Here is a 19,897-nt window from a genome sequence, read left to right on the forward strand (position 1 = left end):
GGCCAGCACTAAGATTTCTTTCACTCTTTTTTAATGTTCTAAACTACGGAAGAGGATTAGGGCCACTATAAAAAAAAAAATAAAAATGGGGCATTGGGAAAAAAAGGGCAGCCAGAATTCTGAGATTAAAGTCAGAATTCTGACTTTTTTCTCACAATTCTGACTTTAATCTCACAATTCTGACTTTTTTCTCACAATTCTGACTTTAATCTCACAATTCTGACTTTAATCTCACAATTCTGAGTTTTTTCTCGGAATTGTGGGTACTTGGAAGTCATCATATTAATGACAGAGACATGTAGAGGCGAGCAGTTGGTGAACCAACCTGTGGATGGAAAATGTCTGATTTAAGTGAGTTTCTACGTGGGCGAGGGGCGCCAGAAGACCCCATTTCAGTAGTGGAAGAGCATTAGGTGAGTAACTAAGACAGTTTGTCGTCTGGCACCTTTTTCTCAGCAAGTTACCGTTACTTGTTAGCATGTTTGTTATCTTATAATGTTAGGCAAATAGGCCACGTCTCACATTACATCAAAGTCGGTGAATTGATGGGTTTTCGAGTATTATTGTACTTCTTTTCAGTTTGAACTGAGTATGTTTACTACGGCAGTTCAGCAGCACGTTATGAGCGCTAGCCGCCTGCTAATATCAGTTTAAGACTGTTCGAGACTGAAATCACAATTTCTGCTCTATGCTAGCCGAACTAATTCTCAGCCCGGTGCAGCGCCAGGCTGCTGACTAGACCCGGGCTGAGAATTTCACTGGTTCGCTATTGGAAGTGATCGCTATGACCACAGTTAGCAAGCGGGGACCTAGCGGTTAGCAAGCGGTTGTATCCCGTCCTTCATCAGCCGATCGTTGTACCACCGGGGCGTGAACTTCTTCTAGCTAGAATTCTGTGTCAGTTCTGTAGAAGATGGAAATAGGAGGCTACACTCTCGCTGCACTACAACTAAAAAACAAGCTTGATGTTGGCTGTTTTAAGCACCCTGAACTTTGACCGCACGACCAATGGAAATGTAGAATGACTGTTACCGGGCGTATTGTACACATGAAGACAAATATAAATAAATAAATAACAGAATAACACCGGCCAGCAAACACTAAACCATTCGCTCAATGGAATTCTGTGTACACATGACTATTTACTGCTGGATGCAGTGAGAGAGTTTGATTTATACTTTCTTTTGTTTGCTTAAAGGCCATACTGTAGCTCTCTTATCCCATTATTGTATTTGTCCCAGAATACATGGTTTTCCTGTTAATTGGAGACACTGACACAGCTTGAGGTGACTTTTTGTTGTGATTTGGTGGTGTATAAATAGAATTGAATTGTTTTGCAATGTGAACTTTGAAGAAAAGTATTCTTTTCTTTCTTCTTCTCTGTAGATTGACAGTGATGTCATAGCACTGATGGATGACACAGCTCAAATTACAAACAGAAATATTTCTAAAGTGTCCTTCAGTGAAATTTACTGGCCATAAAAGCTCCGAACAGAGAAACACTGAGGCGTCACTGTTTAAGGGAGCGTCTAAAAAGTGCTCCGCCTGAGCCGCTGTGAAGGTCGACCCTGGGACTCGGTAAAGGCTGTAGAGCAGAGGTCCCTAACAGGCGGACCGCGGTCCGGGTCTGGACCCAGACGTTGCCCTGTCCGGACCCGGACCCGTAACCCATAAACTACTGAGACTGATTTAATTCTGACGGAGTTTTTCTGCTTTTCAGAATCGCACCGGTTTATTCTCCCACGGGCGGTTCGACACCAGCCTGTCTCATCTGTTCCGGACCGTCGGAGCAAAACCTCGTATCTCCACAATGGCGACGTCTTTACAGGAGGAGGAAAACCGTGTAAGTCAGTGGAACCAGACGGCTTTCCAAGCAGCTCGAGGCCGCTTCTTCTGGTCCATTCGTTATGAAACGTTCACACAATGTAAACGGCAACCGGCACCTTCACACGGCCACGGCGGAGATACGAGGTTTTCATAGTGAAAAGTGATGAGCCCGAGACTGAAACGAGGAGGAACTCTTTGTGTGGTTTATTCAAACAGTAAACTGAGAAAACGGCGAGGTCCGTTCAAATGTGAGTGAGCGGGTCTTTAAGATCAGTGCGGACCCGTTTCATCCTCCGTCCTACAGAAGGAGCCCAGGGGGGCGGACATGTCCTGAAACGACAGACTTTAATAGAGTCATGACGGCATTTCTTATCCACACGACTGTGAGACCCTAATGCGCGGCCACGCCTTATTAACGCGTGGGGACGAGATTGCTAAGTCGTGGCCGTGACTTAGTAAGGCATGGGAACGAGATCGCGGCTTACTGAGTCATGGCGACGGATTAGGATCTCGTTCCCACGCGTTGATAAGGCGTGCCCGCGACTTAACGATCTCGTTCCCACGCCTTACTAAGTCGTGGCCGCGTATTATTTTTATTTCTCCAGGAAGTCGCCAGCGGGGCTCCGTACAGCTCCATATAGGCCAAACCCGCTCTGCGGTGGGAGCCGGAGGGGTTCATGAAAGTTAAACTGAAAGGAGCTCAGCGAGAAACAGCGCCTCCAGCTGCTGAGGAAGCGGAGGGAGGACCACGGGCTCGAGTTTGGTGAGAGAATTAACACCCTAAACAGGCGATTCTGGCGCTGTAGCTTAAAAACACCAGCTTATGTCCACACACGGCGACAGAACTGGTGTTTAATGGTGTTAAACTCCACGCTCGATGTTTCATGTAACTTCCCGGCCGAGCCACAGAATGACGTCCTGTGCCAACACGTCGATGTAAACATGCTGTTTATCCGTTAAACGGGTTTGTTTGAGCGAGTAGCTGCGGGAGCCTCACTTTCCAGCCAGACTCGGTTTGTTTTCATGAATAAATGAAGAAAACCTTTTGTTGGTGTGTCGTGGCGTCAAACGAGCGGCCGAACCCCGTTTTTAACCATCAAAGAGGAACCCGAGGTTCTGCTTGAGAACACGACGTCGAAATAATGTCGACATGAGACTTGAAGTGCATCCAGTGTGTTTCAGCCGGGAGTTTATCGAGTGCAGCTGGCTGTGGAAAATGGGGCCTAGTTAAATTTCCGAGGCCTGTAAATCTAAACGTCAGGCTTTATTGGAGCACAGTCATCTACAAGCAGCGTAACAGTCATTATTTTACATTTCACTGTTTAAAAACGGCTCGAATGCCTCAATCTCCTCATTTAAAACGGGTCTATTACCACAGAAGCAGAAGAGCTGATCTGTAGAACAAGCAGGTCTAGCGGTACTCGGGGAGATGAGTTGAAGATCAGTGAAACTGCTCAACCAGCAACGAGTCTGAGCGAAAGCTTTTCAACAGGGAGGGGTCATTTCTTTTTGATCCCATGCCAAGGATCCTTTAGAAGTTTTTTTGGGATTTCTGCATTGAAAAACTAATAAAGTGGCCATGAAAATTCTGCTTGAAAGCCTCTTCACTGGTATTAAATAAGGAGCCACATAGACTGTCTGTTTAGGCAAGTAACAAAACATCTGCCTTCATAGAGCTTCCACTTTGTGTGGGTCATGTGGCTGTTCATGGGAGAAGCAGACAGAGAGGGCAGAAGGAACAGTAGTTACTGTATTACTCAAATGTTTACGATTTTTAAAAAACCTTTTCACCAACATAATAATAATAATAATAAAGATGATGTATATTCAATTTACTGCTTTTAGAAAACGTCTAGTATTGATATTGTCAAGTGAGGATGCACCCATCCCGGTTTTCTCTTCTCATACCTGAATTCTGAGTATCGACTGGTTAAAATTAGATTTAAATTCTGTGAGCAGTCTCAGAAATAAAGGTACGAAGCTGTAACTAGGGCAGGACCCCTCTTCTCACTGGGGTACCTTTAGTCAGGGAACATAACTGAACCATTGAAGTGACATTTTCTAAGCTGTACTGACTCCACACACCGCACCTCGCCTCCAGGCTTTGTATTATATTGTTCTGTTTTAAAACATGAGATTATGAACAGACACAAATATGCAGTTTTCACCCTGAAAAACGCATTTAAGGGGCACTGTTGTGCCTTTTGAGGGTACATTTCCATGATTTGTACCTTGATGAACGAACAGTTTAGCTGCACAGTTCCTTTATTTCTAACAGTGTACGACATTGTGTCTAACACAAGGCTGTGGAATAATAAAACTAAGCAAAAAAATAAAAATTAAGAGTGAAGTATCCCAAAAACATTGTTATTAATATGCTTCTGATTAATGCAGCAGCAAAATAAACAGCAATTATAATTCCACTGTAAGCTTTTTAGAGCAATAATAATGTCAAAAATAAAAAGAAGCCAAACTTTTTATATTTTTTATTTAATTATAGACTATTTTGTTAGAGCGCAGCGTGCACTGATATGCTGTGAGATGCTATTCACGTCTTGGTGAGGAGTTCTGATATGGTTAAGAGGAACATGCCATGTTCAGATGCTCCCACATGTTTATCTGTTTAATCGTTCAGTTCTTCAAACTAAAGCACGGCCGATGTCTTCATCGGATTTGTCTTCATGACGCTACAGTGTGTTATGACCAAAGGTTTATTAAGTTTACTGCGTGATGTCATGTTGTCTTGGTGAGGACTCTTAGACCTACACATAACAGATGTTAGGGAAATCTTTGTGTTATGTATTTCTGACAAAAAAGAAATTCTGCCGTTATATCAGTATATCAGAGTTTTACGTCCTCAAACATCAAAGTTATCTTGGCAGTCTTTTTTTCTTTTTCCTGGGAAGGACTGAGGAGCTCCAAACTCCTACCGGAGCTATTGGAACCAAAGTAGCACTCCTGAGCTCTGTTCATCAGACTGTGTAGTAAATATGGGGTACAGGTGAATGCCATACTAATGACATATCTTATTGCTGATTGGTAGTGGAATATATGTAATGTGTAATGTTGAATATGTAGTGATGCTGCTGTTATTTATTCTTTAGTCATTGATCAGGTACTGAGTGATTCTGTGATGACATCAAGTTCATTATAATCAGTATCCTGTTCAATGTCTAAATGTGACTCTTCACAGGGAGCAGAGAGCTGCAGCATGTCCAGTGTCCTACTGTATCTGTGAAGACCTCATTATGGAGCCTCATCAGCATCTTCAGCCCTTCACCAGTGGTGAAGGAACCTATGACTCAAAGTGAGTCACATTCACATTCCGTTACTAATTTAAGAAAAAATATTTATTTTTCCAGTTTTAAACGTGTTAGTGGTGTTTTCTAATCACTGGTCAGTCACGATATTGTTTCACAGCAATCCCAGTCCACATATTTGGGTAATTGTTTCAGAAAATTAAGCTCAAATAAGTGCGTATACTCAAAAGCAGATTGCACTTGTGGAATTATTAGCCTTATTATTGTTCATATTACTCTTTTAAGATTTATTAAAGAAAGCTTATGTTTAGCAGTGAAAGCTTAATGGTCATATTGTCCAATTCTAAGAGCTAAGAGTGAGCACATAAGGCTGTGTGCTGACTAACGGTGGACTGCACAAGGACGTCAGATAACAGGAAATACCTCGAAGCTAATAGTAGTAGACACTGGGATTAACAATGTTACAACAGCGTGGCTTCGTAGTAAAAGAGTGCAGGTACTAGACTGGCCTGCCTGCAGTCAAGATCTGTCTCCCATTGAAAATGTGTGGTGAAAAGTTCATCCGTTTGAACATTAAATATCTCGTCTTTGTAGTGTATTCAATTGAATGTAGGTTGAAAAGGATTTGCAAATCATCGCATTGTGTTTTTATTTGTTTTACACAACGTCCCAACTTCATTGGAATTGGGGTTGTAGAAGAGTTGGAGGGAGCAGTCGTGAGCTGGAGGTTAGGGAACCAGCCTTGTGTCCGGAAGGTCGCCAGTTCAGTCCCCTGACAGTCCATGGCTGAAGTGTCCTTGAGCAAGGCACCTAATCCCCAATTGCTCCCCGGGCCCTGTGGATAGGGCTGCCCACCGCTCTGGGCAAGTGTGTGTGTGTGTGCTCACCAGTGTGTATGTGCTGTTTCACTTCACGGATGGTTAAATGCGGAAGTGAAATTTCCCTGTTTGTGGGACTAATAAGGACTATGAGGATTTTTTTCTGTAGCTGAAAATACCATTATTACCAAAATTACTCTAATATTGTGGGCTTTTGTGTGCAGATCTGATTTCAGTTATACAAATATAATGCATATTAAAGTCAGTGTTTCTTATTCTTATTGCAAGAACCAAGAACTGACTTGATCCTAATAAATGTCCTGTTAAATAATTTTACTGATACTGTAATATATATAACACAAAGGCAGGAATCATGCAGATATTTGCCAAAGCATAACACTGTTACTGTGCAGAAAAATAAGGTCAATGGGCCTCCTTTACCAATATCTTCTTAAGTGTGTTCTTAAATGTGTTGTAAGAACAACGTAGGTGAATGTCAGAATCTGTATAAAAACTGCGTAAGTGGGGATAAAGAATCAGTTTCTTCTTGGCAATGATTGGTGAATAAGGCCCAGTGTTCCTTACACTCTTGCACTTTGTGAAGTTTAAGAGTGCTTGAGGTCAGTTTTTGCACGGTGGCATATTTCAGCATTTAGAGCTGATCAAAAGGGGCACCTGTATATGCCAGTGATCTCATGTGTATGTAATATGTCTGGCATTACTGGGACAACAACATGGCTGTAAAGCTGATGTAAAATAATTTGAGAAAAAAGGATATTGAAACTTTCTTCCCATCATGATAAGAAGTTAGGACTTCCGGCTATTATGATTATCTAGCTTGCAGTACTGATTAAGGGTCAGAAGGATGGTGGAGAACAGTGGGAGCCTGACCTTTTTGCTGCCCTGGGCAGAATCTTGCCTTCTGACATCCCCGTCTATCACCACAATTTATTGGGTCATGTTACTATGGAGAAGTAATAAATAAATTGTTTAGTAAATTATAGGAATTAGAATAGCAAAGAATAACAAAGATAAATCTAAAAAGAAATAAATATACATAAAATGAATGTTAATAAATAACACTTAAACATAAATAAATATGTCTTTGTTTACTTATGTCTAGCCATTTCCCCTTTTCACTAATTTTGCATGTATTATTTTTTTATTTATATCTTTAACATTTTACTTTTTTATTAATTTATTTGCATAACTATTCATTTTTTCTCTATTTATTTAATTTTGTATTTCCTGGTCCTTATGCTAATAAGTTAATCTATGATGTCACAGCGTCTTAATATTCCTTTTGGTCGGCTGATATCAGATTCTCTAGATCGATGGTACGTGTTCTAGCAGCGATAACTGAAGGACAAGACAGTTCAATAATGGCAGCAGACAAGCAGAGATCTAAGACTCTCGGCTGATCTGGCTGAAAATGCAGGTCTGGATTATTTACTCTTCCGTGTGGAGGCTGTGGGGACAGTTTGCTCCATACAGTCGACCCGCAGTGTTCAGAACTTTGGAGAAAGTGGTTCCTTGTCTTTTTCTTCAAAATTCTGATCCACACCCGGACATTTGGACACCCTTCTCACGTACTGCTGGTGGGAAAAGTTATTTATGGGCAGGTTTATCTGTTCGTGACTTTGCAGTTCTTTATGAAGTTGGTGAAAGAACAGTTTAATCAACTCTTCTCTCCTGGTGTGAATTGCTAAGCCTGAACATAAAAAACAAGCCCCCTCATTATCATATGAACAAAGAAATACAGAATTAAATAAATTAATAAACAAAAAAAGAATTATTAATGAAAAACGAATGAATATGTGAAGCAACGAAGCAAAAATATAGATAGTGAAAAAATATAAACATGGCAGTACTAAAACAGAATAAATAATACAGAATTAAATAAATTCAAATTATATAAAGAAAAAATAAATGTGTATTAATACAATTAAAATAAGCAATATATATAGTTATTTTTATTTATTGATTAATGTACTGAGCCTTTTTTTTTTTTTTCATTTTAGCAAATCTGGTCTTCCGTATGTTTCCAGTATCTGTAGTCTTTCAAAAAATTCTCCCACCTTCAAAACACATCTTTCTCACAGCTTTCTCAGTTTTTAAACAAGGAAATCTTGATCTAGAGACTACCACAGCCATGCGTGAGGACATTATCTGGCATGTTTACAGCTCACATTGCAGGAAAATGTCACTGTAACTGTTCTTTTTCTCACATTTCCAGCTGGAAGAGATTCAGAGGAAAACCCCCAGAGCCCAGCTGTGTGTCTTTGAAGAGCAACAACTCAATGTCTGAGCCTCTGAGCTTCAGTAATGAAAAAAACAGTACTGACCAGAGGTGAGACACAAACACGACATGGTAGTGAATTACAGCAGGATGTTTCTCAGAAAGCATTCTTTTGGTATTTCTTGATCTTGGACATCTCCACTTCTTACTTCCACTGATAGTAACAATGTTTGCTTGCATGACAGCCTGATATATCTGGTGTGTCTGATACAACTAATACCACTGCCTCGCTGTACAGCTGAGCCCACCTGAGATTTAAACATTTCCTTATTTTAGTCATAAAGGGAAGAAGCACTGACAGGACACGTTGATGGGAACGTTCAGATGTATTCTTTAATGCGCACACGCCTTGTTTATATTAGCATAGCCTGTGTCAATCATGAATTGTGAATAAAATGATTCAAATGAATTGAAGTAAAAAAAATTCACACATAATACCAACTTCATTGAGCATTGTGGGAACGTAACATACGGCACATATGGACTGGAATGAAAGAGATCAACACCAGTTATTCTAATGCAGTAGGAATTAAAGCAGTGCCCTGAAAGAGAGTCAGAACCCAGAATGCACCATATTGATATTTATTTTCTTTACTTTCTTTACACCTGAGTACACACAGTCTATATTTGTGTTCTAAAACTCCAATACGAACTGCGTAGACTTTTTAATGAACTGAACAAACTGCAACACTCACTGTTTGTGTACATCAGGGCTGTGTAATGAATCATATTTTTCCATTGCAATGTTTTTCTGTTGTGTGCTTGCGTGATGTGAGAGATCTCCAACACCATTATTGCACTTGGCATTTTATGCCTTTAGTGTGCAGCCCTAGTCTATTAGCATACATCATTCCATTCCAGAGCCCAGCTGTGTTTCTATGAAGAGCAACAACTCGATGTTTGAGCCTCTGTATTTCAGTAATGAAAGAACCAGTACTGACCTGAGGTGAGAAAGGAACACTTTAGTGAGTTTTGCCAGGACGTTTGTCAGGAAACAACCCTTTGTTTTTCCTTGCACTAGGACAAGATCTCCTGTTTGGACTACTAATGACAGATTCCGTACACGACCACCTGATGAGTCAAATGTGTCTGGCAGTGCTGAGACCATAGCCTGGCTGTATAGCTAATGTGAAGCACAGTATGAGGATAAGAATATTGAAACCATACTTTCTTTTGGCCATCATGGGAAATGGCTGTTATTGTGAATGAGCATATTCACTGTAGTTGCCTCAGGTTGTTCCTTGTGTGTTCCCAGTGTGCTCTTCATGTCTCATGTGGGCATGTAGAATGTCCAGCCTCTGTAAAAAGTGTAAATGTAAAAAGATTCACTATATCTGAATCGCTATTTTGACAAAGTTTATACGTTTCTTTTCTGCTCTTGGTTCATACTATTGGGAATAAGAATGTAATGCCATTAGGAATGAAAAGTTCAGAGAGTAGAGGCTGCAAACACCGGACACCATGTTTACAGTTGATCTGACAAATTAGTTTGAGCCAGTCATTTAGATCATACTTCATGTACGTAAAGTTGAGAATCTCAACTTCCTTTGTCAGTTGTCACATTTTATTCATTTATTTCTTTTTTTTATTTTGTCACATAAATAATACAGAATTAAATAAATTCAAAAATATATAACTACAGAAAAAAGAAATGTGTATTAATACAATTAAAATAAGCAATATATATATATATATATATATATATATATATAGTTATTTTTATCTATTGATTAATATACTGAGCCTTTTTTTTTTCATTTTAGCAAATCTGGTCTTCCGTATGTTCCCAGTATCTGTAGTCTTTCAAAAATTTCTCCCACCTTCAAAACACATCTTTCTCACAGCTTTCTCAGTTTTTACACAAGGAAATCTTGATCTAGAGACTACCACAGCCATGCGTGAGGACATTATCTGGCATGTTTACAGCTCACCTTGCAGGAAAATGTCACTGTAACTGTTCTTTTTCTGACATTTCCAGCTGGAAGAGATTCAGAGGAGAACCCCCAGAGCCCAGCTGTGTGTCTTTGAAGAGCAACATCTCAATGTCTGAGCCTCTTTACTTCAGTAATGAAAAAAACAGTACTGACCAGAGGTGAGACACAAACACGACATGGTAGTGAATTACAGCAGGATGTTTCTCAGAAAGCATTCTTTTGGTATTTCTTGATCTTGGACATCTCCACTTCTTACTTCCACTGATAGTAACAATGTTTGCTTGCATGATAGCCTGATATATCTGGTGTGTCTGATACAACTAATACCACTGCCTGGCTGTACAGCTGAGCCCACCTGAGATTTGAACATTTCCTTATTTCAGTCATAAAGGGAAGAAGCACTGACAGGACACGTTGATGGGAACGTTCAGATTTATTCTTTAAAGCGCACACGCCTTGTTTATATTAGCATAGCCTGTGTCATGGCAGTTTTTTCTAATTAGAACATGTTTTACCTTTACCTTTGTTGAAGTGCCCAATTTTGTAATTACTACAGGGTAATTTGACTGATTCAGTTTTTTGCATAGGAAATGTTTAGGAATGTCTTTTAGGAACATTCTGTTTCAGTTCTGATGTTTCTGAAAGAGGCTTAAATCACTGAATGCAATTGCTGTTTAGTGTACTGCATCAATTCTAATAGTTCTTAATTTACAAAATCATACCTGAATTGAATCAGAAATCATGAATTGTGAATAAAATTATTCAAATTAATTGAAGTTAAAATAAAAATCACACATAATACCAACTTCATTGAGCATTGTGGGAACGTAACATAAGGCACATATGGACTGGAATGAAAGAGATCAACACCAGTTATTCTAATGCAGTAGGAATTAAAGCAGTGCCCTGAAAGAGAGTCAGAACCCAGAATGCACCATATTGATATTTATTTTCTTTACTTTCTTTACACCTGAGTACACACAGTCTATATTTGTGTTCTAAAACTCCAATACGAACTGCGTAGACTTTTTAATGAACTGAACAAACTGCAACACTCACTGTTTGTGTACATCAGGGCTGTGTAATGAATCATATTTTTCCATTGCAATGTTTTTCTGTTGTGTGCTTGCGTGATGTGAGAGATCTCCAACACCATTATTGCACTTGGCATTTTATGCCTTTAGTGTGCAGCCCTAGTCTACTAGCGTACATCATTCCATTCCAGAGCCCAGCTGTGTTTCTATGAAGAGCAACAACTCGATGTTTGAGCCTCTGTATTTCAGTAATGAAAGAACCAGTACTGACCTGAGGTGAGAAAGGAACACGTTAGTGAGTTTTGCCAGGACGTTTGTCAGGAAACAACCCTTTGTTTTTCCTTGCACTAGGACAAGATCTCCTGTTTGGACTACTAATGACAGATTCCGTACACGACCACCTGATGAGTCAAATGTGTCTGGCAGTGCTGAGACCATAGCCTGGCTGTATAGCTAATGTGAAGCACAGTATGAGGATAAGAATATTGAAACCATACTTTCTTTTGGCCATCATGGGAAATGGCTGTTAGTGTGAATGAGCATATTCACTGTAGTTGCCTCAGGTTGTTCCTTGTGTGTTCCCAGTGTGCTCTTCATGTCTCATGTGGGCATGTAGAATGTCCAGCCTCTGTAAAAAGTGTAAATGTAAAAAGATTCACTATATCTGAATCGCTATTTTGACAAAGTTTATATGTTTCTTTTCTGCTCTTGGTTCATACTATTGGGAATAAGAATGTAATGCCATTAGGAATGAAAAGTTCAGAGAGTAGAGGCTGCGGACACCGGACACCATGTTTACAGTTGATCTGACAAATTAGTTTGAGCCAGTCATTTAGATCATACTTCATGTACGTAAAGTTGAGAAAATCTCAACTTCCTTTGTCAGTTGTCACATTTTCTCTTGTCAGTAAATAGTGGCTACAATTCCGTTACTACCACAGGAAATGACTGGTCACCTGCTGCTCTGTTGCCTTCATAGGTGTAATTTACACTGCGGATTATGGGGACATGTCTGTCAATTTTGGATATGCCTAATTTTGTGTGTACTAATCTTTGTAATAGTTTGGTAAGAAGACCTTTTCAGACAGATTCTAAAACGTCACCAAGTCAGTGCATAACAGTGACTGTGTAATCTGTCACCTTCTCACACTCGACAACAGTGTAAAATATAATACATGGCAATACAAGGCAATACATGGCATGCAGGCTGCATAACGCGCACAAACACAGCTGTTGACCTGAAGTCTGTGTTGTGCTCAGACTTCAGCAGGAAGCATCTTTTAACTCTTTCTTGCACTTGGACCACATCCCCACTGTGTAGTATGCAGCTCATAGTGAACAATGGCATTGTTTGCATGGTTGACCACTTGATTGACCTTGTGTGTCTGGCACTACTGACGTGATGCTGTGACTGTAGATCAGGTGCAAAATGATGTGAGGAGAAAAAAAGGAGATTTAAACTCTCAGTCTGTCAAAATAAGAAGTGTAGGTCCCTGACAATTGTGAATATCAAGTTGGAACCACTGAAAAAGAGTCAGTTTTCATAAAAACGGTTAGTTTGTCAGATTTTTGAAAAGCTTTACCGTTTTCTAATATTGTAGTAATATGATTTATCAAATTTTAGCAAATATGTATTACTAACATTTCAATTATTAGTAAAATTATTATCTTGACGGAATGATAGCCAATCATTTTCAAAGATTTATATTTTACTTTCCCTCTATATTAGCAGTTGTCTGATGTAGCTGTCTTCTAATACTGATATGAGCTTCTTGTACATTCTCAATATATTTCCAGATTGCAGACATACAGAGCAGAACCTCTGGAGCCCAGCTGTGTGTCTTTGAAGAGCAACAACTCAATGTTTGAGCCTTTGAGCTTCAGTAATAAAAAACCCAGTACTGACCTGAGGTGAGACACAAACACAACATGGAGCTGAGAAAGTTTCTCAGGAAGTATCCCTTTTCTTGCACTTGTCATTTTGTGTTTTATAATTTGTTTTAAGAGAAATTTGGCCACATGAAGACAAGATCAGTGCAGAGGAGAAGAAAAAGAGAGAGAAACTGAAGACAGAGCTGCCGTTAGATAAAGTCTTATAGAGTCAGGGAAAATTTGGAGCCATAAAATTCCAGAGTCCCATGTCTCACCAAACGTAATGGCATGGAATTATATAAAGAACACTAGTTACAATATATGATCACTCTTAATTCTGTCCAACCCAGTAAAACTTAATGTCTTAAGATTTACAATTTCCTCCTAGAAACAAGGAAAATCCCATTGCAAAATTCCACTCCTTTGGATGTAATAGTTTTATGTGCAGCAGTGTATGATGGGAATAATGTCCCATTGTATGGGAAGGTTGTAGAATTGTTTAAGAGTGTTTTGATGTCAGTTTTTGCATATTATATTGCATATTTTTGGCATATTAAGCATTTAGAGCTCATCAAAAAGGGCACTTGTATTTTTGAGACAATGCCGTTTTCCACTGATTTGATGTGTGTGTAGTGTGTCTGGCATTACTGAGGTGATGATGTGGCTGTATAGCTGGTGTGAAATGATGTGAGAAAAGGAATATTGAAACTTTCCACCAGAAAATGACTTTTAATCAGAAAGTGGTTTTCTCAGTATTCAAACCTGAAACTCTGGATTCATATTTACAACACATGTACTACACACACACACACACACACACACACATTTACCAAATTACTTATCCTTCTGGGTCACGGGGGTGCTGGAGCCTACCCCAGCAGTCACTGGGCAGAAGGCAGGACACCTGGACATGTTGCCGGTCCATCGCAGGGCAGACAGACAGTCATATACATTCACACACATTACACATGTACTAATGGTTATATTTTTAATATTTTGGGGGGTGATGTCAGAGTAACGCTTTAATTTGTCACATTTTCAGCTAGAAGAAATTTAGAGCAGAACCTCCAGAGCCTAGCAGTGTGTCTTTGAAGAGCAACAAGTCAATGTTTGAGGCTCCTTACTTCAGTAATGAAAGAAGCAGTACTGACCGGAGGTGAGACCTAAATACAACATGGTAGTGGGTTTCAGGAGCGTGTTTCTCATGAAGCATTCTTTGGGCATTTCTTACACTTGGACGCATGATATATCTAGTTAGCCTGGCACTAAACCACAACCTAGCTGTATAGCTGAGCCCACGTGAGATTTAAACCCTGCATTTTTTCAGTCATAATGGGAAGAACCACTGACGGGTGTTCTCTGACCAAACCATATAAATGACCCAACATTCACCTAGTGCAAGTCAGAGATGTCATGGAAAAAATGTATTGTCATTAAACATCATTCAGGTTCATTTTCTGATGCACACACACACACACACACATGCCTTGTTTATAGCAGCATAGACTGTGTCAAGGAAATATTGCCTAAATAATAACTCATTATTTTAATGACTATAAAGTAACTGGACAGAGTGACTTCTGCATAAGAAGTGTTTCAGAATGTTTTTTAGGAACACGTGGCTCTGATGTTTCTGAAAGAGGCTTAAATTAATGAATTGATTCACTAAATCGAATCGCTTTTCAGTGTTGTGCATCAGTTCAAATCACTGTTTCTTTACAAAAATCATCTCTGAATTGAATGAGAAATCAGTGAATTGTGAATAAAATTAATTGACAGTTAAAAAATTTACCTCCCCTACTATCAACCTACTTAATGGTGCACTGTGGGAACCTAACATGAGGCACATGGGCAGGTATGAAAGAGATCAACACCAGTTATTGTAATGCAGTAATAATGAAAAAAGTGCACTCTTTACCCCTGAGCACATGCAGTGTTTATCTGTGTGCTAAAACCAGAATACAAGCAGCATCCACTTTTTAATGAACTTCACCAACTTAACAACACTGTTATTACAATTTGCATTTTATATCTGTAATGTGCAGCCCTAGTAAACTAGCATACGTCCTGTCATTCATTAATAGTCTCCAGTAACTAATTAGACAAATATTCATACCTTGATTAATCGGTAATCAGCGATCTCCAAATATCTGTTCAACTTTTTGTCTGTACTTTTGCTTTTGTACTTCATCTCCACTTCTTCACTATGGATTGTGCAGCTACCACTAATAACTGTTATTATTTACATGCATGATTACCTGGCGTACTAAGTATTTCTGGCACTGAAGTGACTACATGGCTGTAGACCTGATGTGAAATTATGTGAGAAAAGGACATTTAAACTTAATTTCTATCATGCTAAAAATGTGGGTGTTGCCGTCTGTTACAGTTATTGGGCTGAAAGTCCTGTTAAAGTTTGGCAGCCTAATGGCAATAGTCTTCTGAAAAACTTTTGCCACCTTCAAAATCCATTGTCAGAAGGGAGTTTTCCTGGTGTTCAAACCAGAACATTTTGATCTACTACTGCACCAGTGTAGGACATCAGTAGACATATTTACAACAGACTTTATTTTGTCCGAAGTGTCACTTTAATCCTTTTTTGTGCCTTTCTTGTGTCACATTTCCAGCTGGAAAAGATTCAGAGCAGAACCACCAGAGCCCAGCTGTGTGTCTTTGAAGAGTAACCACTCGATGTTTGAGCCTCCGTATTTCAGTAATGACAGAACCAGTGCTGACCTGAGGTGAGACACACAAAATATGGTAGTCAGTTTCAGCAGGAAGCATCTTTTTCTTATGCTTGGACTACATCTCCACTTCTTCCTATGGATTGTGAAGCTGCCAGTACTAATGGCATTGTTTACATGCATGATTACCTGATCTACTTAGTATATGTGACACTGAGGTGACTACATGGCTGCAGAGCTGGTGTGAAATTATTTGAGAAAAGAACTTGCAGATCCTGGTTGTGTCTCTTCAAAGAGCAACAACTCAATGTCTGAGCTTCCTTATATCAGTAATAAAATAGCCGGTACTGACCTGAGGTGAGACAAACACAAAACAGTTGGTAGTTTTAGCAGAGCTTATGAAGGAGCACTGAAGGGAGGGGTATTTTTGTTTTGTTGTTGAGTTCAAACGTCAACAGTCTTTGTCTAGAGTCGTATCCTGAGCCATTAATCTGACTCAAAAAGGGTTGGTAAACCTCTCGGTACTGAGGTGATAGTGGCCTCTGGAGGTGAGGTTGGGAATTCCCATGTCTGATATACCACTTACTGTAAATAAAAAAAAAACAACATGAAGATTTTCTTTGTTTCCATACCATCTTGAACTTTTGTGTATCATCATTGAGATTTCTTAGACAAACACACAAACAGACTTTGTACATATTCAAGCCTGGTTAGGGCTTACTCTTTTGGTTTTACCTTTACTGTAAAGTACTTTGACTGATTCCATTTCCCGTCGTTTTGGGAAGTCTCTTAGGACTACTTTAAATGCAGTAAAGTATTTCTTAAAGAAGTTTAAATGGTAGAACTGAATCATTGTATTGTATCGCTGTTTATTGTATTGCATCAGTTCAAATGGTTCCTAATTTACAAACATGAATGAAAATAAAACCCAGTTAATCATGATCAGTTAATCAGTCAGTTCAAAGATTCACACCCCTACTATAACAATTTTATTTCACATTGTGGTAAAATATCCTGAGGGCCATGTGGTGTGATATGAAAGAGATCAGCGCCTGCTGTTATAATGCATTATTAAAAACTGTGCATTGAAACAGAGTTAGAACTTACAGTGGTATGCAAAAGTTTGGGCACCCCTGACAATTTCCTTGATTTGCCTTTACAAATCATTGGTTGTTTGGATCAGCAATTTCAGTTAAATATATCATATAGCAGACGAACACAGTGATATTTGAGAAGTGATTAAGTGTATAGGATTTACAGAAAGTGTGCACTAATTATTTAAACAAAATTAGGCAGGTGCATATATTTGGGCACCTTTGTCATTTTATTGATTAGAATACCTTTAACACTAATTATTGGAACAAAAAAATTGTTTTGTAAGCTCAGTGACCCTTGACCTACATACACAGGTGAATCCAATTATGAGAAAGGGTTAAGGTGGCCAACTGCAAGTGTTTCTCCTCTTTCCATCTTCTCTGAAGAGTGGCAACATGGGTGCCTCAAACAACTCTCAAATGACCTGAAAACAAAGATTGTTCAACATCATGGTTTAGGGGAAGGATACAAAAAGCTATCTCAGAGATTTCAGCTGTCAGTTTCCACTGTGAGGAACGTAGTGAGGAAATGGAAGACCACAGGCACAGTTCTAGTTAAGGCCCGAAGTGGCAGGCCAAGAAAAATCTCAGATTGGCAGAGAGGCGAAGGATGGTGAGAACAGCCATAGTCAACCCACAGACCAGCTCCAAAGACCTACAACATCATCTTGCTGCAGATGGTGTCACTGTGCATCGTTCAACCATTCAGCGCACTTTGCACAAGGAGAGGCTGTATGGGAGAGTAATGCAGAAGCCAGGTTCACTTTGGAATAAGGTGCTGTGGACTGATGAAACTAAAATTGAGTTATTTGGACATAACAAGGGGCGGTATGCATGGTGGAAAAAGAACACAGCATTCCAAGACAACCACTTGCTAGATGTCCATAAATTGTGTAATAATAAGAAATGACGCAGGAAAAAGTATTGAACACGCTCACTGAAATTTATTTAATAGTTTGTACAAAAGCCTTTGTTGGTGATGACCACTTCAAGATGCCTCCTGTATGAAGAAACTAGTCACATGCATTGCTCAGGTGTGATTTTGGCGTATTCTTGCACACAAACAGTCTTCAAATCATCAAGGTTCTGTGGGCTCCTCCTATGAAGTCTGAGCTTTAGTTCCTGCCATAGATTTTCAATTGGATTAAGGTCAGGTGATTGGCTGGGCCATTCTAGCAGCTTTATTTTCTTTCTCTGAAACCAGTTACATGAAGTGTGCCAGTGCCGTATGCTGAAAAACAGCCCCACACCATAATGTTCCCACCTCCAAACTTCACTGCTGGTATGGTGTTCTTGGGGTGATATGCAGTGCCTTTTGACCTCCAAACATGGTGTTTATTATTGCATCCAAAGGGTTAAATTTTGGTCTCACCTGACCAGAATATACTCTCCCAGTATTTCAGAGGCTTGTCTAAATGTTGTTGAGCAAGCTTTAAATCCACTTCGACATGCTTTTTCTTCAACAATGGAGTCTTGGGTGGTGAGCGTGCATACAGGCCATGGCGGTTGAGCACTTTACTTATTGTTTCCTCTGAAACAGTTGTACCTGCTGATTTCAGGTCTTTCTGTAGCTCTACACAAGTGGCCCTTGACTCTTGGACAACTCTTCTGATAATTCTTTTCACTCTGTCTGAAATCTTGCGGGGAGCACCTGGTAGTGGCCGGTTTATGGTGAAATGATGTTCTTCCCATTTCCAGAGTATGGCCCCAACAGTGCTCACTGGAACCTTCATTAGTTTAGAAATTCTTCTGTAACTAATGCCATCAGTATGTTTTGCAACAATAAGGCTGCAATGGTCTTGAGAGAGCTCACTGGTTTTACCCATCATGAGATGTTTCTTGTGTGGCACCTTGGTAATGAGACATCTTTTTATAGGCCATCAGTTGAACCAGCTGATATTAATTTGCACTAAGTGGCAGTATTGCTTTCTAATTGCTGTCATGACTTTCCATTTTTGCACCTGTTCAATACTTTTTCCTGGTGTCATTTCTCATTATTACACATAATTTATGAACATCTATGGTCTGATTTGTTTGCATGTGTGGATTGGATGGGTTGTTACCGACATCTGGTATGGAATTTCATGTCAATAGCACCTTTAAAAATATATTTATTTAGAAAAATGGTGATGTGTTCAATACTTATTTCACCCGCTGTATGTTCAGTCAGAACAACACAGCCAGCTTTTACAATAAGTGCCTCAGGCAAGGGTATATTGTAATTCCTGCTTGACTGCAGTTATACATAGTCATTACAGGACCTGAAATGAATTACAATTACCTGAAATAAACCAATATGCTGCACAAATGCATTCAGTGTGGTAAAGGACCATATTTATTGTCTGTACATAATTTATTCAAAGAGATTTAGAGCATTACAGTTGTTGATTTGAGTCCTCAAAGCATTTCATTCTCTGCAAGGCCTGTATATGTAGAGGTCCACACTAAGTCTGGTAAAACAATAAGAGATCCATTTATTGCAGCTTTTCTCAGTAGAACGAAGGCTGTTGATGTATATTACTGTTCTACATATTCTATCTGCATTAGCAATTGTTTGATACAACATTCGTCAAATATTCTATGTTTTTGAATTTTTTTTGACAGGCATCGTATTCATGCTAACCTGGCTGATGATTGTTAATTCTTGAGCATCTTTTTCACATCCACTAAATTAACATTAAATGCCTTTCTGATTAATCATGAAAGCTGGAAATAGCACATAGAACAGATACCTTCACAAAACTTATTTCCAAGACTTGGGAAATTTCCTGAGACATTACTGGTTTGGCGAACAGAAGCTGCTAAATTACCTGTAAATACAGTAACCTCTTGATTATGATCATGTTTTTATTGTTGAGCTTTCAGTTTTCTGTCACATAAATGTATTGTGTACATTATTCTAATGGCAAACAGCTCAAAAGGAGTGGCTGCTACTACAAAAAAACAAGACAGTGAAGTCACATGTATCTAAGATGTATTCATTTTTACAGTCTAGTGTTCACATAGCAAAGTACATTCTGTACATTTCAAAGGATGAAAGTTTGAATTATTCAAAGCCTGCACTTTACCAGGAAA

The 19,897-nt window shown here is 39.2% G+C and overlaps 1 protein-coding gene across 1 annotated transcript in view; it reads left to right on the forward strand.

Moving 5' to 3' along the window:
* The window catches only part of LOC108414747 (GDP-L-fucose synthase-like), a 38,077-nt gene extending 22,288 nt beyond the window's left edge, over nucleotides 1-15,789 (forward strand). The window contains exons 9-14 of the mRNA XM_037543769.1: nucleotides 1,721-1,914; nucleotides 5,021-5,134; nucleotides 8,142-8,255; nucleotides 10,183-10,296; nucleotides 12,970-13,083; nucleotides 15,672-15,789. Coding sequence (XP_037399666.1) covers nucleotides 1,721-1,914; nucleotides 5,021-5,134; nucleotides 8,142-8,255; nucleotides 10,183-10,296; nucleotides 12,970-13,083; nucleotides 15,672-15,789 — 768 coding nt within the window. The remainder of the gene's footprint in view (nucleotides 1-1,720; nucleotides 1,915-5,020; nucleotides 5,135-8,141; nucleotides 8,256-10,182; nucleotides 10,297-12,969; nucleotides 13,084-15,671) is intronic.
* Nucleotides 15,790-19,897: the final 4,108 nt, after the last annotated feature.

Source organism: Pygocentrus nattereri, chromosome 12 (genome assembly GCF_015220715.1).
Source record: "Pygocentrus nattereri isolate fPygNat1 chromosome 12, fPygNat1.pri, whole genome shotgun sequence".
Taxonomy (NCBI): domain Eukaryota; kingdom Metazoa; phylum Chordata; class Actinopteri; order Characiformes; family Serrasalmidae; genus Pygocentrus; species Pygocentrus nattereri.